The sequence below is a fragment of the Notamacropus eugenii genome, chromosome 2 (genome assembly GCF_028372415.1).
Source record: "Notamacropus eugenii isolate mMacEug1 chromosome 2, mMacEug1.pri_v2, whole genome shotgun sequence".
NCBI lineage: Eukaryota > Metazoa > Chordata > Mammalia > Diprotodontia > Macropodidae > Notamacropus > Notamacropus eugenii.
The window spans coordinates 241,921,521-241,948,109 of NC_092873.1; the positions used below are offsets into that span (position 1 = coordinate 241,921,521).

General features: G+C 36.4%; 1 protein-coding gene across 2 annotated transcripts in view; it reads right to left on the reverse strand.

Annotated features, from left to right (window-relative positions):
- LRP11 (LDL receptor related protein 11) overlaps positions 1–26,589 on the reverse strand; it is a 94,308-nt gene that overhangs the window by 48,814 nt on the left and 18,905 nt on the right. For both annotated transcript variants that reach the window (XM_072643683.1, XM_072643684.1), the window contains exon 2: positions 18,162–18,319. In XM_072643683.1, the coding sequence (XP_072499784.1) occupies positions 18,162–18,319 (158 nt within the window). The remainder of the gene's footprint in view (positions 1–18,161; positions 18,320–26,589) is intronic.

Consider the following 26,589-nt stretch of genomic DNA (forward strand, 5'->3'; position numbering starts at 1 on the left):
GACCATAGTTTCCAGAGAGGGAAGCATCAACATCTGGATTTTCAAAGCTGGGGGGCTACTTAGCAGCTTCCCAGAGTCTTGTATGGCACACAAAGCTTCTTCCAAAAATTAAACCCCAAAGTAAAACCTGTCCTTCAGGCTATTTATACCTTTTTTAGAGCCAGAGGGCATCCCAACCTTTGAGAACCAGTGCCTCATTAACAAAAAATTTGGGCCTCCCCACAAATCTTCCCCAATCAAACTCCCCATTAATGGGTGGGGAAGATCTTTAATCATATCAACAATACAAATACGTATACTGTTTCTAGTTAAACAAACTCTGGTTTTTGTACTTTTCTCCTAGTAAAGACTTTTGGTTGATAAAAGCAAGATTCAATCGGAGGCATTATACTTCTTGATTATACTAAAACAAAAACAGCAAAAGATCCTACTTTGCTTGCCCTTACACTACTCCAGGATCTTTGCCAAGAAAACCCCAAATGGGGTCAGGAAGAGTCAGACATGATGGATACAGCAACAACAAAGACAGTAGCTGAGGACCAGGATAAGAACCCAGACTCTCTGACATGTTAAAATGTTCTGCTTTGGCTTCCAAACTGCTTTCAACCATCTTTTCTTTTAAAATGATTTATGAAAAGAACTTAATAGTATCAACACATCAATAAAACCAACTACATTTACATTTTGCTTGACCTGCTCATTCCTGTTCATTTTTCCTTTATAAGATCTTAATGTATTCATGCTGTCTTCCTGGTTCTGATTTTTATTTTTGTTTTACATAGTCTCATGAGAGTTTTTTCCAAATTCTGAAATATTTCCCATGCTTATTTATTTGAATTACATTAAAGGAGTTCCCTTCACAGGATTATAGATTTAGAGCTGGAGGGAATTGTAGAGTCATCTACTCTTACTATGTCATTGCCGTAATGAGATACTGAGGTCTAATGAGGTCTAATTACTTGTCCAAGGTCATGCATTTACTACCTAGCAGAGCTGCTGTTTGACACTGGCATGTCCTTTGATTCCAAATCCAACAGGACTTATTCTATAATGATGCTGTTTCTATTAATGTACTACAATAGATTTAATCATTCCCTTATTATGAGACATTTTGCATGTTTTCAGTGTTTATTTTTTACACTTCTGAATAATACTGCATTGCCTAAAATAAATACCAAATAATACAAATACTAAAATGAATTTGTGATCTCATCAGTCTGAATGTTTCTCTCCTAGTGATACAGCTTGTTGTGTCCTTTGTTCTTGAAGAGGACCATGACATCAGGAAGGTGATGTTTCGACTTGCACATAAATTGGATTTAAGTGAGGGAAGGCTGTACAAAGTCACCAGCCTCACTTTCTCCTCTGGAGCCATCTGCGTCCAGTGACAAATTACAGATCAGGACGACTGGAGATGGCCCCTGATACAACTTGTAACCCATCCAGGTCTGCTCATCTTACATAACCCATTCATGTCCTCCAAGAGTTCACCACAAGGGATCAATCCAACAATGTGGAGGTGTTCAATTTCTCCTGACACTGAGGCTATACCACTGGAACTCCTGGGCTGTCCAGCTGTTTGTCATCCTTCTCCTTATTAGCTCATCTCTTATCTTTGGATCACATGTTTCCCTGCTGACATCCTTTACTCTAGTCCTTTGAAATTTCTTATTTGTTATACATTGTAGCTTTTCACATCAAAAGCATCCCTCACCAATGTCTACTGTTTACATGAATTTTCAGTTCTTCAAAGATGGCATGGGCAACATGGAACAGTTTTCAAAATAATACAAAAATTATGAAAAAAAATCTTTGGACCAAAATCTACTTGGTTCCTTTCTCCCCTTCCCCAACACTCTTCTTATACAGTCTTAGCAACACAAACATTGGGTTAAAATGTTTTCGTATTATTATTTGCAGAACATTTGCTGTTTGCCAGATTACTTTCCCAAAGTGACACACCCCGTTGTCACCATTGAGTTTTGTTGGTTTTGTCTTTACCAGTTTTGCAAACTAAATAATTATTTTGAAGGGCATGATAAATCACAGTTGTTTTAATGTACATTTCTTTGGTTACTAGTGAATTTTTTTTCAAGTGATAATTATCAATTTGTTTTTTCTATTTTATAAACTATCCCTATGAACTGGATGTTGTCTTTTGACTGTTCTTATATATGTTATTTATTAACCAATATCTTTTTCACATAAAATATATATTTTTAGCCAATCTGCATTTTTCTCTTTTGTCTTTTTGCCACGGCTAACAATTTTAGAACTATGTAGAATAATAATAGGGAGAGAGATATATTTGCTAATGTGCTGAGAAAACTTCTAGAGTTCATCTTTTGCCAATAATATTAACTTCTGATTTTAAATGTGCTTTTGATAATGTAAAAGAAGGGATCTTTCTTGCTTATGCTTTTTAGGGTTTAAATATTTTTGAAAATGATATATATTTTTTTTAATATTGCCTGGATTTTCTTTATCCCTTCTCTTTCCTGTTCTAGGAGGCAACATATAAAAAATAATATTTAAAGAAGAAAAAAAGAAAAAGAGGAAGAAGAGAAAATAAATGTAGCAAAACCAGTCAATGCATAAAAATGTTGAATACCAGCGAACCCTGACTACAAAGAAGGAGAGGGAAGGTATTTTCTCACATCTTTTCACTGGAACTAAACTTCTACATAATTTCACTTCATCCATTTTGAACTCTTTCATGGTTTCTGGTTCTTCCATTTACATTGCTGGGGTCATTCATTGTTTTCCTAGCTCTGTTTACTTCATTTTGCATAGGTTAAAGTAAGTCTTTCCAAGCTTCTCTGGATTCACCATGTTTGCTGGTTGTTATAGCACATTAATATTCCCTTAAATTCATATACCAAAATTTCTTTGGCTTTGTTTCCAGTTCTTTGCTAACACAAAAGGTGCTGCTATAAATATTTGCTGTATATGAAGACTTTCTTTTTATAATCAGAAAATATACCTAGCAGTGTAATTTGAGTTTTAAAGCTTTTTAGGGTCTTTGACAGAAATTAATACTGTTTCGTCAAAGGTTTTTTTCCACATCTATTGAAATAATCAATATTTTGTTTATATGATTTATTATGCTAATTGTTTTCCTACTATTCAACCACTCTTGCTTCCCTAGTATGAATCCAACTTGGTCATAATAAATTGTTTTCTGCATATATTCTCATACAGTAGTCTCTTCTTTATTTAAGGATTTTACTTAAAATGTGTGCATCACGATTCATTAGCAATACTGTGTTATAGTCCTTTTCCCTCTGTTCTTCTAGAGTCTGGATACCAAGACATTCTTCTTATACAAGGAGTTTAGTAGCATGCCTTCTGTCTCCATTTTTGAGAATAATTTTTATTGAACGTGTATCGATTGTTCTTTGAATCTTCGAAAGAATTCACTAAATCCATGTGAACCAGGATTTTTTTTCTTTGACAATTCATTTATGGTTTACTTAATTTCTTCTTCTGAAAGATTTCTGCTCTTAATTATTTGTTAATTTGAGTATTTCAATTTTTATAAATACTTATATACTTCCCCTGGGTTCTTAGTTTTGATGGCATATAAATGGATGTGGTAGTTTTTGATAATTCACTTTATTTCCTCTTATTCTGAATATATCCTATTCATTTTTAATATTAGTAACTTGATTTCCCCCTCTATTTCTTGATCAGTTTAGTTAATGGTCTATATACTTGTTAATCTTTTTAAAAATTCAGTTTTTAGTTTTGTTTATCAGTTCTATATCCACTGATATACTAGAGTCCTTTGTTATTCTTCACCATTTATATATTTGCATATATATCTATATATAATCAATACTATGTAGTCTGTATCTATTTGTATATATGTTTATTTATGTGTGTATGTATATATATATGTGTGTGTGTGTGTATGACATCTATTATCTTATCTAGTTCTAGGAATCTATGACTCAAAATACCCATTGGTATTTTGATTGGAATTGCATAAAATACAGGGTATTCCAAAAGTCTTAATATAGTTTTAAGCTTTAATAGATTAAAATAAACTTTTTAATAGCTTCAAACTGAACAGGGACTTTTGGAACACCCCGTATGTGAATTATATTGAGAGTACTGTCACTCTTGTTATGTTTGCATTGTGTGTGGGAGACTGAGTGGTTCTGGGCCTGTTTGGGTAGATTGGTATGTGGATGTGAGATAGAGGGGGATATTATTTAGGTGGTAATTTTGGGCCTAGATTGCTGAGGATTTCTGCGTAACTGAAAATATAAAATGGAAACAAGTCAGGATGAGTGTAGAAATAGAGTTAAGGGTAAGAAGTGATGTTTAGAGTACCAGGGCAGCCACAAGAAAACACACACACACACACACACACACACACACACACACACACACACACACACACACACACACACACACACACACACACACACACACACGAAGATTTGCTTTGGATTTGGCAAGATGTCCCACCTAGACTGTAGTGATGTGAAACCAGGTCGACATTCTTAATCAGATTACTGTTTCCGTGTTGAATGAACTACAAACAGAAAGGGGCTAGGGACACATAATGGTGCCAGTCTACCTTTCCCTGTCTTATCTCCTACCATTTCCCTGCATGAACCCTATATGCCAGTCAAACTGGGCTAGGTGTTGTCCCACACTACAGCTGGCATTTTTTCCTACCTCTAAACCAAACCTCATGCTCTTTCTTGCTGCTGCATGTTTTTTCCCCAATCTTTGCCAATAGAAGTGTGACACATTATTTATTCAAAGTCTGAGAAAGCCTTTCTTGAATTCTTTCAATGGATTTAATCTTCCCCTCTTTTGAATCCTTCTAATACTTTTTTCCTGAGCTTCTCAGGGTCATTCATCATATTCCCTCTTTCATTCTACTTCTTTGTGCCTTTCTCTTAGTTCCTTCACTCCTCCTAGCCTATAAGGTGACTGAGGGTAGTGATTGTTTTCTACATCTCATTCCCTTTTCGGCTTTGTCTACAGCAAGTACTTAATAAATATCTGTTGAATTGAAAGGCATAATAGTATACACAACTCTGATATACAAAGGAATGATTGGCAGAAAGCCAAGGACAAAAACATGTTTTCAAAAATACATAACTTAAGTGGCTAAAAAAAAAAGTCTCAAACAAAATGGCTAGAAAGATGTTTTCCTTTTTAAAGATGTAGATTATTTGCAAAGATGAAGAATAGTGATGCTATTAACTGCTATTTTTAGATTTCAGATAGGATGAATAATGAAGATGCCTATCCACTTTCTTAAGTTTACTCCACTGCAAAAAATTATCATGTGATGATGCTTGTAATATACATGCTTCAAAGTTAAGTATCTTGCCTTGAGTCCCACAGCTGATGTATCAGAGACAGATTGTTGCTTGGCCATTTTAGTCATGGCCAACTCTTTGTGATACCATTTGGTGTTCTCTTGGTAAAGATACTGGAGTGGTTTGCCATTTCCTTCTCCTGCTTGTTTTACAGATGAACCAAGGCAAACAGGGTTAGGTGACTTGCCCAGGGTCACACAGTTAGTAAGTGTCTATGGCCAGATTTGAACAAAGATGAGTCTTCCTGACTTCAGGCCCAGGACTCTATTTACTGTGCCACTTAGCTGTCATGTCAGAGGCAGGACATGAACCCAATTCTTTCTGATGCCAAGGCCAGCTGTCTATTGACACACCATACTGCTTCCTCAATCGTGATAAAATCTGGGCAATATGAATTCTTTATCCACTTTGTTATTCCATTTTGGGTAGGTAGGCTAATCTCTCTTGAGGCCCTGTGATGTTGCCAATCAATTTATCACCACAATATTAATTCCAAACAAGACTATTCAAAAAAATTTGCCGTTGGTAAAGAACCCCTTTTCTCTTTAGACTTTGAGCATGATATCCTCAAGGGCACCAAAGAACATGTTGTTGAACTATGTTTTTTCGATGTTTTGTTTGCTGTTTACATTCAGCAGTTTGTTGAAGAGAGTTATCTCTACTTTGGGGTCTATCATATGAAGAGGAATAAATTTTACTCAAGAAGACCCTTGAAGGCTAAGATTTTTTTCTATGTCAAAAAACTTTTTTTGTGTAATCAATAGACAGAGAGATTTGATCAGTCAGCTATGTGACTACACAGATGACATCTGTTACAGAAAATCATGTGTAAAAGTCTTTAAAGAAAATGTTTTATTATTCTGAACTTGACAAGTATCAATAAACATGAACATTTCCATATATAATTAATAGAAAAAGAATTGTATATGAAACTGCACATTTATCTTATGTACAGCTTATGTTTAAAGTATGGATAAAAAGTTTAACATGTTTCAAAGCTGTTTTGCTTGTATGTCTCACCATGAACTTCCTTCTCTTCTCATCTTCAATGATACTTTATTTTCTCCTTTGTTAAATTTCCTTTTTGATTAATAATTAATTAATCTTTACCCCCTTTTCCTGTTTCCAAGCCTCCTTGTAAAAAAAATTAACGTGACTTTTTTGTTATAAATAATCATGATCAAGCCAAAGCAAACCACATATTGTCACATCTGAAACACTGTATCTCATTCCACAACTCCAGGCAGCCATTCTTTTCCTGGAGGTGGGTAGCAGGCTATATCACCATCTTCTGGAACAATGGTTGGTCATTACATTGACCAGCTTTTAAGTCTTTCAAAGTTGCAGTTTAAACTTTTTTTCTCCAAATTTTACAATGTTGTACATCTTGGATAAATTGCTCTGCTTCTGCCCACTTTGGTCTGCACTAGTTCATACAAATCTTCCCAAGTTTCTCTAAAGTTTCCTTGGGCAATTTTATGGTGCAATAATATTCCACTACATTAATACTGCATAATTTGCTTGGTCATTTCCCAGTGGGTGAGCATCTTTTTATCTTCCAGTTATTTGCTGGCATAAAAAGTGCTGCACTAAATAGAATGGTACATATGAGTCTTTTTTCTTCATCTTTGATCTCTTTCAGGTTAAAGCTGAATCATGATACTGCTGGGTCAAAGGATATGCACATTTTATGGACTTTTTGGGCATGGTTCCAAATTACTTTCCAGAATGTCTGGAGCAGTTCATAGGCTCCAGTGAGAGTGTACGTTTTTCCATAATCTCTCTGCATCAATAATTTATTTTCTTTTCATCATTGCCAGTAAGATGAATATGAAGTGGAAATTCAGAGTTGTTTTAATTTTCATTTCTCATTATTTGTGATTTGGATCACTTTTCCATATGACTTGGATTATATCTTAGATTTCTTTTCCTTCAGAACTGTCAGTTCGTATCCTTTTACATGGCTTTTGTTCTTTTATATTTGAATCAATTAGAGATTCAGCCTTTATCAAAGAAACTTTCTGCATCTCCCCTCTCCCATTTCACTATTTCCCTTCTAGTTTTAACTGTAATTGATTACTCTTGGACAATGACTTTTCAATTATATATAATAAAATCTCCATTTTGTCTGTTTTGTTCCTCTTTATTCCTCATTTGGTCAAAAACTCTTTCCCTATCCATAATTATTAAAGGTATCTCAGTCCACTGTCCTCTAATTAGCTTAGGGTCAGACCTTTTATATCTACACTATGCATCCATTTAGAATTTATTGTGATACAGTGTGAAATATTTGTTAAAACTTAATGTTTGCAACGCTACAGAAATTTTTGTTGAGTAGGGATGCCTTGCCCTAGTGGTGGGAGTGTTTGACTTTGATGGACATTATAACTAGTAGGTCAATCTATATCAGTCAATAAATAAACATTCATTAATCACCATTATATGCCAGGCCCTGGGGGTACAAAGAAAGGCAAAAGACAAGTCCTAGTTCTCAATGTCCTCACAGTTTAATAGAGGAGACAAAATGCAAATTAATATGTACAAACAAAATATATGAAGGATAAACTGGAAATGATCCTTTGCTTCTGTACGTTTGTACCTAATCTGCTTTACTGATCAACTTTTCTATTTTTCTTAACCAAGTCTATACATTTAGATGATCACATCCCTGCTTTGTAGAACAGTTTGAGATATGGTATTATTAGATTCCTTTTCTTCCTTTTTTTTTAAAATTTGATATTCTCTCTTTATTTTTTTTCCTCATAATCTTGACCTTTTGTCATTCCAGATAAATTCTGTTATTCTTTTTCTAGCCGTTTGGCTGTCAAGTCAGTGAATAAATTGTTAGGTAGCAGAGTCATTTTTTTTCTCTTATTGGCATGGTTCAACCATGAACAATTCATATCTTTACCATGATGCAAATGAAACTACCTGAAATAACACAAGTGGTAAAAAGAAACAATTCAAGCTATTTTGAAATTCATCCTCAATTGGATAAATAACACATTAAAAAAATTTAAACAAGAATCAACACCAGAACTAAAATAAAATAAGAATATGTGGATTTTTTTTTAAACACAGGACAAGTAAAAGTAGAATTAAAAGATTGAGATGAAAGGATGAAAAAAGTTACAAATGTAGAAATTCTAACTAAAATATTAAAAAAAAAATCAATAGAAGCCCCTAAGGTCAGACTTATTATAGCAGAAAACAGAATTTCAGATAGCATAGATTAAGTGAAGAAATAAGCTCATAATATTACTCAGTTATTGAAACAACTATAAAATATGCAAATTCCAAAGGCAGATCTGTAGAGCACATTGCATAGAATGCTGGACCTGGAGTCAGAAAGAACTGAGTTCAAATCTCATCTAACACATGTACTAGAAATTTCTTAACTTTATGTTAGTATCTGTAAAATAGCTAGCTACCTATCTCATAGACTTGTTGTAAATATCAAATCAGATTTTTACTTTACTTTTACTTTTTACTTGATCATTTTCAGCTATTATTAATATCATTATCAATAACTTTGGGCATATTGTCTTCTCAGGAAATTGAGAAAAAAAATCAAGAATTATATTCTAATTTCAGGAAATTAATTCAAGAAAAATCTCAAAAATTATTTTAAAAAGTAGCAATATACAGCAGAAAGAATCTGTATAGTTACAGTCTGGAAAAACCACAAATTAAACATCCCAGACACACTATTATTGAGCTCTGGCACTATAGTAGCAAGCCTTGACATAACAGAAAGTGTGTTGGATTTAGGTTCAGAGGAGCTGGGTTCTAATCCTTGCTCTGTAATTTACTGTCTTGGTGACCTTGAGTAAGACACTTAACCTCAATGACCTTCAGTTTCTTCATGTGAAAAATGATGGATCCAAATATAGGACCTTTAAAAGTTCTCTTCCAATTTTACATCTTTATCCTGTAAAATAATTTTATAAGCTATAAGATGAAAGACAGAAATGACAAACTTGTCAACAAAAATAAAATCATAAAAACTACTCCTCAGAGGGATTAGAGTATGAAGGGTTCAAAATTAATAAGAATGAGTTCAAAACTTTTTATCTAGCAAAGTTTGTTGTAATGCATGAAGATAAGAGATGGACATCTGTGAAGCATATGGACTTGAAAAAGTACATAGATACCAAGTAGAGATAAATCAGTTACTAATTAAGTTTGAGAACCTTTAGAATATTGTTGTATCATTAAATGTTTCAAAAGTGTGTCTCAAAAAAAAAAATTAAAAGGCAATGGATGAGGGACAGGGCAAAATTTTATCGTTCAGTAGTTTTTCGGTCATTGTCCAACTCTTTGTGACCCCATTTGGGATTTTCTCAGTAAGTGTATTGGAACAGTTTGCCATTTCCTTCTCCAGTTCATTTTACAGATCAGGAAACTGACAAGGTTAAGTGACTTGTTCAATTTCACACAGCTAGTAAGTGTCTGAGGCCAGGTTCAAACTCAGGAAGATAAGTCTTCCTGACTCCAGGCCCAGCACTCTATCCACTGTGCCGCCTGGCTACCCCTAGGTCAAAATAGGCCCAAAGCAAATTCCCTGCCTTTGTTGAACAGGAACTCCAAAGAAATCTACAAAGTTAGGAGTGTTAAACACAGGAACTTTGTTAGTGTGATCTAGTTAAATTTGATAGTAAAACAATAAACATAAGATCATATAACTTTCTGGTAAACTGAATAATAATTTAACAATAATAATAATTAACAAAAAGAATAGTAAAAGAAAAGAAATTTAACAGTCATAAAACTAAATATAAATGGACTGGATTTTATGTGTAGTCTTCCCTGATTAGAATATAAGCTTCTTGAGGACAGGGATAGTCTTTCTTTCAACTTGTATTTGTCTTGCGTCCTGGGCCATCTCCAGTCATCCTGATGAATATCTGGTCACTGGATTCAGATGGATCAGGAAGAGAAAGTGAGGCTGGTGATCTTGCACAGGTCTCCCTCACTCAAAACAAAGTCAAGTACAAGTCATGTCATCATTTCTCTGATGTCATGGTCTTCTTAGAGAATGGAGGAACACCACAACAATCTGTATTCCCAACACTTAGTAGGATGCCTTGTACTAATAAGTACTAAATAAATGCTACTCGACTGACGCATTATTTCAATTGATTTGCACAAGGTGCCATGGGCATTATTCTCTCTGTTTTATAAATGAAGAAACTAAGAGCAGTCTTTGACATATTCTGGCTGTGTAACTCAAGGTATCATTAACTTTTGAGTGTCCCAGGTGTCGAAGAACGTATGCTAATATACATTAGCAGAGAGTTTCCTCACTGAATTGCCTACACTAATGAAATCAGAGGTGTAGTCATCTAGTCCCTCCTCATGATTACTTTATACTAAAATCAATATTTTTTTATATACATTTAAAAATAGAGTTATTAAAAACCTGGCCAAATTCTTGGCAATACTTGTTGAGTACATATATGTTGTTGTGTTTGTCCTTTGCTCTTGAAGAGGATCATGACATCAGGATGATGACATGACTTGTAGTTGACTTTGATTTGAGTGAGGCAGGGCTGTGCAAGGTCACCAGCCTCACTTTCTTCTCCTGAGCCATCTGGGTCCAGCGGGCAGATATTCATCAGGATGACTGGAGACGGCCTAGGATGCAATGGGAGACCCTGGCCCTTTCAAATCACATTCTCACTTTGAGTGAGATACATCCATTCAATGAATAGGCTACTTTAAGTTACTCAAGGAATGACTCCTTTAATTAAAAAAAAAAAAATTCAAACTGGGAGGGGAAGACCCTCAGGGTATAACAATGATTCCTACTCTCTCTCCCCCTCAAATCCAAGTGTTTCCTTGAGTAACATAATCCTTACACTGAAATTAAAGTGGATGGAAAGCTTCCACACCATGGTTTGAAAAAACTACCTGTCATACAGTTCAATGATCCTGGTGTCTAAGCAGCAACCTGAAAAGCAGGTCATTTTTTTCTGAACCAATTCCAACCTAGATTAAATACACATTAAACAGAAGACATTTTCTTACCTCAGGGCTGCTTGCTACAACTGAATGTGAGCTCTTTCCATAAACTTGCCCCTCAACCAGGAACTCAATTATATTTAAGTCACTAAAGGCTTTTATCTCATGGAAAAACAAGGTGTCAGGTGACGCTAGATTTAAGGTACATACGAATAATGGTTTCTTTCTTTCCATGCTTATGCACAGCAAATAAATCAACAAAAGAATGGCAAGAGCAAAACGATTACCCTAACCTTCAGTTACTTAGCAGTAAGAGCGTTTCTTTTCAAGAGGTGTACTAACTCCTGTGTGATGAAATAACCTCCTTTACTGTTAATGCAGTTTGTGAATTGTTAAACTATGTCTAAAGTATTTTAGGCATTGTATAATTGTAAAGCGATCTTTGAAAAAGAACCTGTAGCTCTGAGATGGGGAAGGGGGTGGGAAAAGAAATACTTGGGAAGATGGGGAAGTAAAGAGAGCTCGAGCCCTGGGAAAAGTGGAAGTGCTAATAGAAGGGATGGCCAAGGTGCCCAGAGTCAGAAATTGGGCAAAGGTGCCAGAAGGGGTATCAGATTTGAAAGTGGAAGAGAAAGGGAGTCCATTCTGAGCACAGGACTGGTGTCAACCTTCAGGCTTTTATAGGACTTTAAGACGTCACAGACATTCAGAGTTCAGAACCTTACAGCCTGAAGAAACCTTAGACAAATTCTCGAGTTGTGAGGTTTTCGATCCTTTTTTGTGTCATAGACCCTGCAGCAGTCTGGTGAAACCAGTGGAAAAATATTTTTAAATGCATAACAAAGTATTACAAATTATATTGAAATGCAGTTATCAAAATATGAAAACCCTCCAAATATCATGGACCCTAGGTGAAGAATGCCTAAAGTTCTAATAATAATGATGATAATAATAAAAATAAGGATAGCTAACCTTTACAGTGTTTATTATGCGCCAGGCACTGTGCTAAGCTAATTATGATCTCAACAACTCTGGGAAGTAGGTACTATTATTCTCCTGGTTTTCCAGATAAGGACACTGAGGCAGACTGGTCAAGTGACTTGCCTAGGGTCATATTTGTTAAGTGTCTGAGGCTGAATCTGAGCACAGGTCTTCTTGACTCTAGGCTCAGAACTCTTTCTACTGTACTACCTAGCTGCCCCAGACTAACTCTTTTTTATGTTACTAAAGGGAATGGCGGTTAATAAAGGTTACATGACTTGCCCAAAGTCATAGAACCAATCATTCAAAATCAGGATTTGAATCCATGTCTTTTGACTCCAAGTTCAGAGCTTTGCCTGCCATCGCCCTGGACTTGGATTAGGTTATAAAGCACTTTCTATGCATTCTCTCACTTGAACCGCACGACTTCTTCTCAAAGTAAGTAGGAACTCAAAGACTTGCCAGTGCCCAGCTCAGTTAAGGGGAGGTTCAGACTGGTTGGGTGGGTGGCTGGGGGTCTGGGGTAGGTTGGTGGCAGTGGGAGACAAAGGAAGGAAGAAACCCTGTGGGGAAGGTTTCTTTTTTCCATCCCCACTCTTTCTCAAACTCCTCTTAATTTTCCAGAGCATATTTCTTCAGAGCTTGATGATAAGTGTTACTGCTAAGTGTTATAGCTGGTATATCTTCACTTCCTCTGGAGCCTTTTGGCCCCAACTCATATCCTTATTGTGTCTTACCACCTCTATTAAGAGGCATGATCTGAAGCCTCAGCATGGTATAGAGGTGTCCCTGGATTCTCACAGTCTATGCCAGTAAGTACAAGCCCTGGCAGGTTATACCAGCCTGGGAGAACTTTAAGCACAGCTCCAGTTACAAAGTACCTGCACTGGCTTAGAATGGCTAGGCTGGTTGCCAGCAAGTTTGCTATGAGATAATGACATCCTATGAAACAAATAAAAATACAAAATGTGCTTCTGGTTCTGCACTTCCACAGTCATGGTAGCAGAGGGGTAGAAAAGTAGGCAGACAGAGGGTGCCGGGGAGGATAAATTTAGATTGTTCCTATTTATTCATCTAACTGTTAGTATACTAAGTGTGAAATCTTTGTCTAGTTACCAATGGTATACTATCACTTAACCTAGGGTCTTTTTTTTGATAATTGTAAGGGGCCCAGAGGGTCCCAGGGGGTGCAAGTAAGAGGCAAAGCCTGTTCCCGTGGGAAAGGTGCTGACGCACACCCTGGCAGAAGCTCTGTGTGACCCTGGAACCTGATGTTCCCGCAGATACTGATGACCCATACAGTAAAGTTACAAGTGAGCCTGGGAACCCAGGAACTAGCTGCAGGAACAAGATAAGCTTCCTTACTTACTGGAATAGTCATGAGATGGTGAAGCAATGGGAAGAGCTCTGGCAGGGTATATAGGGAGGAAACAAGGGAAGGTGGAGAGGAATGATGTGAGCAATAAAGTGAAGTAAAGCAGCCTCCTCGGGTGAACTGTTTGGTCATTCCCCTCCCTCACAGGAGGGGATTCCCCTCCCCCACAGGAGGGGCCAGAGACGTCGGAAGACCGGGAAATCGGTAGGCTTACAGGAGCGGTAAGCAACCAGGCCACGGCTTGGGGACAGGCCCCAAGCAGATAATGATATTTAAACATAATGAGTTTCCTTGGTAATCTTATGTATTTTATATTATGCACTTCAAAACATTCCGAGAATGGTTCTATAGGTTTCACTAGCCTGCCAAAGGGGTCCATGACCCAAAAAAGGTGAAGAACCCCAGTGTGTGGCATCCCCACTATCCATGAAATTAAAAGATGAAAAGAAGTTACAGTTAAGTAGAAGGTTAAAGGTTAGCCTTTAAAGCTTAAAGGTTCCCATGGAGTTGATAAAGGAGTTGATGGAGATGTGCCCAAGGGCATCAAACCCATCATCTCAGGGGACACTTAGTTATCTCCCCTTCCACTGGTCCAAATGAGCATATCATCATGGATAAATGCAATTCAGATGCCAACATCTGTAGCACTGGATGAAGAAGTAGGGAAAGACTTGAGAAGCTCTCAAAGCCAAGTGAATAATACTTTGATATGAAGTTTCATTGTGAAGGAAGGCTTAGAAGACAACAACAAGACAAATTGAAATAAGAACAAGAAGCTCACCCTGAATAATGAATAATGGTCTTTAAGAAGAGAAAGCAACAAGCATGGCAAAGCCCAAAGAACATCACAGAAAATGAAACTGTCTTTATCTTTATGAAGATGAAAGGTCTTGTTATTGACATAGGAGTCATTTCCAAACCAGCCGCCATACGCCCTCAGACCTCATGGAATCAGAGCAGGGGTAAAAATCAACACCAGATTAGAAGAAAGGATAAAGCTAAAGATAAACACCTTCTGCATGCAGTTCCCAATTTAACCTATGTAAACAAACTCTTAATTCTTGCCTCTACAAAACTCCTCCTCTAAGGCCTCAATGTGAATAAAAGGTAAGGAAAGAGAAGCAATGAAGGTGAAGGGTTTCTCCAAGTCTGTCTCTTTTTGTTTTTCTTTCTCTCTGTCCCTGTCTCTTTCTCTCCCTTTTTCTCTTTCTGGGTCTCAAATCTGATTGTGAAAGGAGGAGAGAGAAAGGTCACAATCTGAGTGGCCAGCAAGGTCAAGTAGAGGTTTGCTAAGGGTGGGGGTGATCTGGACATGTTTTCAGTATGAGAGGAAGAGGTCAATGAATAAGGAGAGATTGAGGATGAGAGAGACAGAGAGAGAATGATCGAAGAGGGGAAGGGCAAACTCCCAGAAGAGACAGTAAGGCATGGAAGTGAGGATGGAACTTGAAGGGTTGATTTTGGCAAGGAGGACTGCTTTCTCAAAAGCTGAAGCAAAGGAGATGAGAATGGGGAGTTATGTTGAGGGGATTTGAGGTATATAAAATTGGGGAGAAATCATGATAGATGACCTAAATTTTCTTGGTTAATATGAAATAAAATCTGAAAAGGAGAGGGGAGAAGTGATAGTGAGTCCTTATTACCAGACAAATAAAGCTGAAATTCCTCTGCTTGACACCTTGGACTCTTCTACACCTGTCTTATCTCACAGTTCTCCTTTTCTCATACTCTGTGCTCTGGTCAGATTGGCAAACCTTTGGTTCCTTGAACATTCATGGCCCCCTTTTGTCTCCATGGCTTTTTGTTCAGGGTATTCCTTATTCCTGAAATGCCCTCTCTTCCCACTTTCATGTATTGAACTCCTCTTGATCCTTTAAAGCCAATTTCAAATGTCATCTCCTCCAGGAAGTCTTTTGTGTTGTTTCCAGATGGTAACAATCTTCCCCTTCACGCTTCACTTATGTAACACTTTGTTTTGTCATTTGAATGTGCTTATCATGTAATAATGGGCACTATCACTTGTATGAGTGTCTTATTCCTTCTTGTAAACTATCACTTCTTAACTAAGCTTTGCACCCATCAAGTGCCTAGCTCACAGCTCTGCACGTCACACCAAGTGGATATTTGTTGTACCCTACGTGATCCTGACTTCCCTTTGAAATAATACAAGTTCAGCAAACACATATTTATTAATTTATTGGACAACTACTATATTCAAGGCACTATACTGGGGATGCAAAGATATGTAAGAAATAGAGCTTATCTTCAAAAAGTATGTAGCTTTCTAGGGAACATAGGATGCACATGATGGTAAAATAATTATTTAGAATAGAATAAAGCAGAAGGAGAAGTACGTTTTATGAAAAAAATCTGAGAAGGTAGAAATTACTTTTGATTGGAAAGGTAAAGGGAAGCTACATGGAAGAGGTTTCATTTGATTTGGGCCTTGAAGGATGAGTAGGCTTTGATTAGGTAAAGATGGAAAGTGGGGAAGATGTAGAGAATGAGAAAGGGAGGAAAGGAATTCCACATAGAATATGGTGTGAGCCAATATGGTGTGTGGAAATGTGAAAGAAAGGCAAAGATCAGATTAGAGAATAGTAATAGTCCTGTTTAGTAAGAACATAAGAGTACATAAAATGGTGTAGTATAGATTGGCAGATTCAATTCTCCTCCAAAAGAAAGATTTCACATTAATGTGGAGAGGTTCTATTTTGGTGGTTGTTTCCCAAGTAGTTGAAGACGAGAATGGTATCTGGTGTCATATCTCCAGACAAGTTCATGGCTTACAGCATGAAAGGAAAATATATAAATCTTCTTGGTTTTTTCCTAGGAGAATCAGTTGAGGAATTGGATTATTTCCCCATTGAGGGCCATATAACTCTGTGATATTCAATCTTGTATACGAGAGAATCGAGGGATGGGAGTACACTGAAACTACATGAATGACATGTTGAGCCTTAGGAATCTAATTGTTTAGAGACTAGATTCTGAGGTGTGGTACTCAGGGGGTGGTCAGTTAATTGCTACCAGAATCATTAATTATGAAGTCCCCCAATATAGGTTTGGCTGAGAAAAGTACAGTCGACTGGACTAGGTCTAATTTATTTCCTACATGGCTATCCACTTGGTGTTTACTGGGGATCAGTAAAGTTGGCATAGAAGGCTGTCTAGGATAGACATGGCTACATGCCATCTTTTGGCATGGGGGGCTGGACTTAAACCAGAAGTTGCCAGGATTCATCCAAGATTTATAATAATTCAAGAAAAAAGGCTCCAACTCACTCCATCATTAAAAAAGAATGTAAAAGAATATGAGGTTTTCATTCTTATACCATTGAGTCTAGTGCTCCTTGAGGAATGCCTTTCCTGAAGTATCTCCAATGGAAGAGAAGACAAGGAGGGTGACATGTCTGGGAAAGAGGTGCCCTTTTAGCCCTAAGGGTATTCACATGTTCCTAATCTGCTTTGGCAAAAGCTTCCTTAAATCCTCTGTATTATGGGAAACAATGCTTGATGTCACCATAGCATCCCATCAAGCCTTACCAGAGTCACAAAGAGAGTGCCAGGAGCTTTTCGATAATCAAGGAAATCTTGACCCAGAAGGGACTGATAAAGCCCTACTTTTTAAAAACCAGGTTATATCAGATATTTAATATAGCTTGAATAGTGGAACCTCTTTTTCAGATTGTCTGGTAGCTAGTTAAAGAGCACTGGATTTGGAGAAATAAGAGTCTAAATTCAAACTGTGGTTCTGTAGTGTGACAAGTAAGCAAGTCATTTACTCTCTCTGGGCCTCAATTACTTAATCTGAAAATTAAGGGGATTGGATTAAAAGCTTTCCATGCCAGCTTTAAATCTGTGATCCTTAGATTCTGCTGAGTTTAGCCCTGGGGAAAAGCCTAGTTTTATTATACTCATATCTCCTGCATTTCTTGGGATTATAACCATGCTGGAATTGTAGTTATACAGATTGGCATGAAGCAACTAACTTGGTCAAATGACCTTGTTCTGGCAACTCACATATTCTGGGTCTCAGTTTCCCAATCTATAAAATGAAGGAGTTGGACTACTAGGTGTTGCTTTTAACTTTGCTTAGTGAGTTTATGACTCCCCGCAAGAGATGCCAGAAGTAGGATTAGTGAGACCCTACATTTTTCTTAAATAAGAGGTCAAAGGAAAAATGGGTCTTCTAATGAGGACACTTCAGCCATCGTGAAAAACTTTCTGAGTTTCCTTAGGATTGCATACAATAATTGCTGACAGAGAATCCTCTCATTTTAGAAAAGTAACTCTTCTATATTATTGATTAATCAGTAAAAAAGTTAATTTTGTGTATAACATGCTGATTCCGTGGGTGAATTTTATACCCACTTTTGTTGACTTTAGTCAGCACAAGAACAGGTGCAGAATGCCAATGAGAGGCAGCTTAATCACACCAAATGATACCAGGATTCAATTTTGGTCAGGAACTGCATCTATACAATTTATATTACCTTCATATCCAATGATGAGTCACCCTGCAGCAAAGTCCATTCATATTTAATGATTGCATGGTCATCTGTGCTTTCTCGGCCATCCAAAGTCACCCAATCTGTAGGCAGCTGCAAAACTACATCTTGTCCTGCCTTGCTATGTGGAGGTTCATCATATTCTAAGAAAGAAAAGAAAATTAGTGAAATAGAATAGAAGAAGCTTACCTCCTTTCCATGGCTAACCTCTTACTCCTAATTTCATTCGCTTCTCAAAATTCTGCTTCTGGTACTTCTTTCTCTACATCACGGTTCTCAACCAGGGGTCTGTGCACTTGTTTTAAAAAATATTTTGTTAATTGTATTTTAGTATCACTAAAATCCTATATATTTTATTTTGTTAATTAAAAAAATTTTCTGAGAAGGGGCTCATGGGCTTCATCAGACTGGCAAAATAGCAAAAAAGGCAAAGACCTACATACTCTGTCCTCCTACCTTTTTTTTTATCACATGGATGCAGAAAATTTCATTTCACCTCTATGCTGATTACTCTCAAATCCACATCTTAAGCTTTTTACCTTTCTTAGAAACCCAAGGACTTCCAATTCTACTTGCATGCCTGATCGACCCACCTGCACCTCAAACTTGACATACCTCAAATGGAACTCTTCACTCCTTGTCTCCAATGACTTTTCCTCCTCCCCACCACCATCCCTCCAGTCACCTAGGATTGAACAACTTAGAATCATCTTTGACTTTTTCCTCTCTCCTCTTCCACATCCAAACACAGATTCTGTTTCCTCTCTATTACTATTGCTACTAGATAAGGCTGTCATTACCTCTTAACCAAAAATATTTATTTCAACAGTCTTCTAAGTGCCCTGCTTATTTCTGTTTACATCTTAGTATGAAAAATCTATACTAACTTTCTGCTGTCTGATTTATCTAAAGGTCATGAAATCTTAGATATCAAAGGGATCTCAAAAATAACACTTTACTTGATGCAAGAATATTCTTGAAAAGAGGCCATCTAGCCTTTGTTTGAACAGCTCCATTGGTGTAGAACATTAATACTCAGAGAATAACATTTTGTTTTTGGAGAGCTCCAATTGTTAAAAAGATTTTGCATATTTAGGCCCAAGTCTACTTCTCTGTTTTTCTTTCTATCACTGACCTTAATTCTGTCCTTTGGGACTTCATAAAATAAAACTAATACCTCTTCCACATATAGCCCTCAAACATTTGAAGACAGATTCCATTCAGTGTTTTCTTTCCAGGCTAAACAATCTCAAATTTATTCAACAGTTCTCCGTATAACATGACTTTGAATTCCTGGTCACCTTTTATGTACACTCCAGCTTGTTAGGGTCTCTTTCAAAATGAGGATTAATGTGTCATGGTGGATTGTGTGCTGAACTGAGAGTTAACAAGATCTGAGTTCCAATGCTGTCTCTGACACTAGCTGTGTGAAGATAAGCAAGTCATTTAGCTTTTCAGAGCTCAGTTTCCAGATCTGTAAAACTCCCCAATGGAGTTACTCAAGCAAAGGATAGATGACCTCTGCAGGGATGTATCAGTCATCTATCAATATAGGACTACACTATTTCTGATGTCCCTTTGAAATCTAAGATTCCATGATACTTAGATTAATCAGGCAGAAGTTTAGTATGAATTACCATACTAAGAAGTAAAAAGAATAAAAATAACGCCTATAGTATCTGTCTTAAAGGATTGTTGTAGGGTCAGTTGAAATGATTTATTTAAATACAAAATTTATTTATTTGTGCTTTGCAAACTTTAAAAGTATGACACAGATTTCAGTTATTATTAGTGTATGGTGTTCCCAGAATTAAGTATTATATTGCAGGTGTGGTCAGATTAGCACAGAATATAGTAAATTATTATCTCCACTGAATTAACAACCTATTTTTATTAATACAATCTAAAAATGCTTTCAGTTACCCCCAAACCTATTCCCTACTGCCTTGCCACATTTCCCCAATTTTATATCTATGAAATTGATTTTCTTGAGTTCAACTGCGGTACATGGCATTTGTCCCATTAAAATTCCATTGTTTTATTTGGCCCTTCATTACACTCTTTCTGGATCCTGATTTGATCAAACAAAATCGTTATCCATCTTAGCTTCATTTAATCTGCCATTTTGCTAAGCGTGCCAGCTGTGGAAGGCCTGAGTTTGATGGAATGGCATTAGAGTCCTCCTCGTCTTGGTGGATTTAGAGTTGGGAGGGACCTTAAAGATCATTTAGTCTGATGAAATTAAGGATCTTATTTTACTTATATTATGGAAAAATGAGGACAATGGTCACACAGTTAATTACTGATAGAGTCAGTTTGCAAATTTGTGTCTTCTGACTTTTAATACAGTGCTCTTTCCTTTTACCTTCTCAAGACACTAGGAGATACCCTGTTTTCCAGAGCTAAAGCCCAGCAAGCAAGGTGTGCCCTTGAGCTTGGCATAGCAATAATCCTTTGCACTTACCCTCTGAATGATCTTAACCTCTGACAAAATCATATAATTATTGTATTACTTTGACCCACACCAGGTGTACTCTGAGCTTGGACAAGCACCAGACAAGCTTGAACACGTTCTGGTCTTGAAATCCTGTTATGAATCAAATTTGTCTTATCCCTCATCATCAGGGCTACAGCTCACTGTATAGCTACTGGTATAAGTATCAAGCTTTAGCTATACTAAAGCAGGTCCCCTCACTAGGGATGGGGCTCCCCTGCACACTTGTGTAGATCCCCTCCTTGCCTGCAAGCCATTTCCCTCACTCTGAAATTAAACTACTGTTTGATTTCTGACTCTCCGGTATCTAACCTGCTCTGCTTTGATTCCAGCCATCCACACATTAGAGGTATGTTCAGTCTGGTTGACAACCTCCAGCTGAAATTGACGTCTTCTTTGTCTAAATTTCCATAGCACTTGGTTTATACCTCTCTTATAGCATTTTTTCACATGCAACCTTGGGTTTAAGTAACTTGTGTTCTTGTCATCTCACAAGCTGGATTATGTGCTCCTTGAAGACATTATTTTTATTTTTGCAGGTCTTATAGCATGTCTTCTGTGCATTTATTATATTCTGATTCATATTCTAGTTCTCTGTCAGCTCATGTTTTCTCACCAACTAAAATATAAGCTCCTTGAAATCAAGGACCATGTTGTTCATCATTGTGCCCTCCTGACATCTAATACAATCCTTTGAATGTAGTAAGTGCTCAATAAATATTTGCTGAATGAGATTACCCTACCTACAAATATTATTTTTCATTAAACAAACTCCTTAACAGAATGGAGGTGCTCTTATAATATTACCAGTAAAAGATTTTCTCCTTATTAAAATCTATTATCTTATTGGTTTTTCTTTAAAAAAAAATAAGTATTGTGCAGAAATATTTACATACTTTGGATCTAGTAAATAACATTGCTGTAGATCATATTGCAGAAGGTATGGGGAGTTGGGATGTCAACAGAAGCATGCCAATATCACAAATATAAGATCTTATTATTCAAGTTTGGTAAAGTATTGTCCTTAAAGCGAATTTGTAACTTAATTCACAAATATCTTAAGTTCAAAATTTTGTTATATGACTATGAGGAGCACATAATTTTTTTCCCTAATAATTTTTTGAAGCTGTTGTGTATATATCTGCATATAACTCTAGCTTCCTTTACATAGTTGTTAGTATTCATTCCTCTCAAATTTTCAAGTGGAAGTGAATTCAATTATAGATCATATCTATTGGATATGACTTTAGCAAAAGAATATAAACAAAGTTAATGCCCACGGCTTTGGAAATGCTCAAACTGTGATAACTGACTATGATGAAATATTGCCACACTGTAAAATGAATGAATGTAAAGAATACATAGTGGAATGAGGAGACATGAACTATTATAGAATGAAGTAAGCAAAGAAGAGAAAACAATATACATATACAACGACTCCAACAATCTAAATGTAAATGAAAAGTCACCAAAGAAGCCTGACCCCGAAGAAGGAAGAAAGAACACGTTTTCTCCCATTTTCATAGAGATAGGTGACTATGGACACAAAACACTGCATAAGTTGTTGGATTTGACAGACATGTTGACTGATTTTGTTGAACTTATATTTTATTATAAGGGATAGCCTAGGAGAAGGGGTAGGGCTATATCAGAAAATAAAGGTGATATAAAAAAAAAGATAGCCAAACAATATTTTTTAAAAAGTTAAGGCAAGCTTCACAACAAAAAGATACTTCTAAAATGAAAAGAGAATAAATGGAATGGAAAAGCAGATTTACAGTAAATAAAGATCTGAATATATAGTCCTAAACAGAACAAAGGTTAAAAAAGATATGAATGATAATTTTGAAAAAGGAAATACAAATTAATAACTACATGAAAAGTTGTTCAAACTCCCTAATAATCAGAGAGGTGCAGACAAAGATTTCATTTTACACTTATCAAAATAACAAAAGTAGCATAAAATGATGAAATTCAATAATGATGGAGTTGTGAAGAAACAGACACTAATACATTATAATGCTGTAGACTACATTTTAGATAACTTGTACAGGTCATCATGATCTTGCAACCTGCTGGACAGTTTCCTTGCCTCAAGTCTCTCCCTACTCCAGTGTATCTTCCATTCAGCTATCATACTAATCTTCCTAAAGTGGAAGTCTGATCATGTCACCTACCTATTCAATAAACTCCAGTGCCTTTTTTCGCTTTTAAGGTCAAATACAAAATTCTTAGTTTGGCATTCAAAGCTATTGATAACCTGGCCCTCTCCTTTCTAGTATTCATATACTTATTTCCTCCCTCCTCCCATATATTCTGATTCAGTGACCCTGTGTCTCACACAAGAGACACAATCTCTAGTCTCCTGGAATTCTCAATTACTTCTCATCCCCTCCACATATGGAATACTGAATGTTCGCATTTCCTGGATCCCCTGATTTCCTTTAAGTCCAGCTAAAATCTTACCTTCTGCAAGGAACTTTTCCCAGTCTTTCTAAATTGCAGCGCTTTTCTTCTGAGATGATCTCCAATTTATCATATACATATATATTTTTCAAAAATATTTTTCCAATTACATGTTAAAGTCTTATATATATCCTTACTATATATTATATATATTATTATTATGTTATATATATTATATAACAATTGTTTTATGTTGTCTCCTCAATTAGATTTTGAACTTCTTGTGGGCTAGGACTGTCTTTTATGTTTCTTTGAATCCCCACTGATTAACATAGTTCCTGGCATGCAGTAGATGCTTAATATCCTTTGAACCTGACTTAGAGAACAATGTGGCAATATACAGTAAGAGTCACAGAACCGATCCTACTTCTTGACACTTTGATTCCAGTAGGAGTTTATTCTAAAAAACATAATAGAAAGAAAAAAAGCCTTATCCACATAAAAAATTCATAGCTGCTTTACTTATGAAAGCAAAAAAAAAAGTTGGAAACAATTGTTCTATCCAATTAATGAAGACCTGCAGATTTAATAAATGATGAAACAGTAGTACGATGGAACTCCTAGCTCCCATTAAAGCTCAGCTCAAGTTCCACTTCCTTTGAGAAGCCTTTCAGAATTCCTCTGGTGGTTAGTCTCTTTTACCCATGGGTATTTCGAGGCTCAAATGAGAAAATGTACGTAAATTATTTTGCAAACCTTAAAGCCCTATAGACATGCCTCTAGACACCAGGTCTTCTCCTCTGATGATGACTTCCTTCTCTGATCCTTCTTCTGTACGCTTGTTGAGCCCCAGCAATATTTATAGAGCAATGCCAGGGTGGGGTAGTAAACATTCAACCACTGGCTTCTCCAGAAAAAATAATGTGTACACACTTAAAAATTTAACCTGCATTGCTAACACTTTAAAGTCTAGACAATGAACAAAACAATAAATCAAGCCCTAATTTGTAGGAGGTGTAAATGTTCACACTCCCTCTGCTCTTCTCCTTTCTTTCTTAGCTTTCTTTTTGTACTCCCACTATCTAATGCAGTGTCTGACACAAAGGAGGTGCTTAATAAACCCTTGTGGACTGATTGATGGACTATTATGTTGCCATAAAACAGCAAGCAGGAAGCATATAAAGAAAAGAAAGGAAAGACTTACATAAAGCCAATCACCAGAACCAGAACTATATACAAACTATAATTATATTTTAAAAATGAAATAAAGCAAAGTCAGAACCTCAGAAGGACTTGGGCAGGGACGAAAAGCAAATGCTTTTTTTGTTTTGTCTGTTAATTTGTTTAGGTCTCCTTTGTTTACTGCTTCTTATGGCTTCTACCTAAGATCTTGCTCCATATTTTATATGTTCTTTTGATTAATTGTCTTTGTTGATCATTGTTACATTTTAACAATTTTTTTTTTTTAAAAAAAGCCCTATTCCCTGTACAAAAAATAAGTCCATAGAAAATAACAATCTAAATCTTCACCTAGAAAAAAAAGAGAAATCTGAATTTTTCTAGCAGGCAACTAATATGTAATATAATTAGAGATGAGTTTTTGCTTTATGGCAAAACCAATATAACAGCAAACCAAGCATATGTTCATTCTTATGACTTTGTGTGGTATTTTAAAATTTAAGGCTAATTGTGTTTCTTTAAAAATTAATACTGACATCTGTTTTAGGGTTGAAAATATCTTGAAGTGCAAAAAAGGCACACTAGTATTTAAACACTCAATAGTGAAAGAAATGATTATTAATAACCAATAATTTAGGGTAATCCAGAGCTCTCCCCTTTTTCTAAAGTCCTAATTTCGAAAGTTCAGTCTCTTGAAGGACAATACGCATAATGAGATTGGACTAACTTTCTTAAAACTCTTGTTCAGAACCCACTCAGGTAGAAGTCATTGTTTTCTACTCAGGGTGGGGATAAATTATCTGAATAGACTGTCCAAGACTGGGGGTGGCCTGGCTATAGGGATAATCTCTATTTGACATAATGTCACTCTCAGCCCTTCATAACATTTATTCTCTTATTAATTATTAAATCGCTACCCTTGGGAATAGTCCTCTTCCAATGGGCATAAAAGCCATGCCCTCTGCCATGACTGTCTTTGGTCTGAGAGAGATGGCCAAATGACCATCCTTTTATTAATAAACATGCTGGTATTATTAATAAAATGATTAAATTATCCAGAAATTATGTCTCTTGAACTTTTAAAACATCACAATAGGTAATCTTGGCATATATTTTATTTTATTTTTTAATCTACTAATTTATTTTATTTTTAAAATTTATTTTCAGTTTTTAACATTCACTTCCACAAAATTTTGAATTTCAAATTTTCTCCCCATTTCCCCCCACCCTAGGATAGCATGTATTCTGATTACCCTTTCCTCCAATATGCCCTCCCTTCTATCACCCCACCCCCATCTCCTTCCTTCTGTTTTCCTGTAGGGCAAGAAAGATTTCTATAGCTCATTTCAGTGTATTTTTTAATAGAAGTAACATAACATAATAGGAAAATAAGAATGGTGATGATAACTAGCATTTGGACAGTGCCTACTCTGTGCCAAGCACTGGGCTGAGTGCTTTACAAATATCAACTTATTTGATCATCATCACAACACCAGGGGGTAGGTGCTAATGAGAAAATGTTCTCCTGCTTCTTAGACAGCATTTTGTGGATTTATTATTTCTCTATCACTTCCCACTAATAAAACCATCACTCAGATTTTGGTCTAGAGACTCACCTCCCCTCTTATCACTCTTAATTAATTTGACTTAATGCTCTCAAATCATTTCTCTCACCACTGTGATGACTCCATCAACTCCCCTAACTCTTAAATCATGCCACGGATGCTACCTAAACATCCTCTACAAGGTCCATGACCCATTCTGAGGTCAGAGTACTAGGGCTGTATGTATGGTACTGACCTCCCAACTCTGTTAATTCAGGCAGTGATTTACTGACAGGAACAGAGATAGATAACTCTATAAAACACTGTGTGTGTGTGTATGTGTGTGTGTGTGTGTGTTTGTGTGCATGCGTGTGTGTCAATTACTTTAGTTAAACGTCTGCAATTTTAAGTTACTCATTTGCCAACACTTAATTACTAATCTGAAGTGCTACCTATGTAGCACCTTAAGGTTTGCAACATTCTTCCCTTAAAGCAGCTCTGTGAGGTGGGTAATACAAATATTTTTTACAAATGAGGAAACTGAGGGTTCTAGAGGTCATGTGACATGACAATAGTCACACAGTTACTCAGAGGCAGGACTCAAGGCTTTTTTCCACTCTTTCCACTTATATAGTCTGTATAGAGAAAAATATAAAGTGGAGAGCAAGGTAGAGTCAGAACAAGAGAGAGCATTTGTTCCCACCAGTTGCCTCCCCACTCTCTTTCTGTAGGTGTAAATACTGCCAGACAGTCCCCTACACTGCACAGCAGAGGAACTGCAGATGTCTAT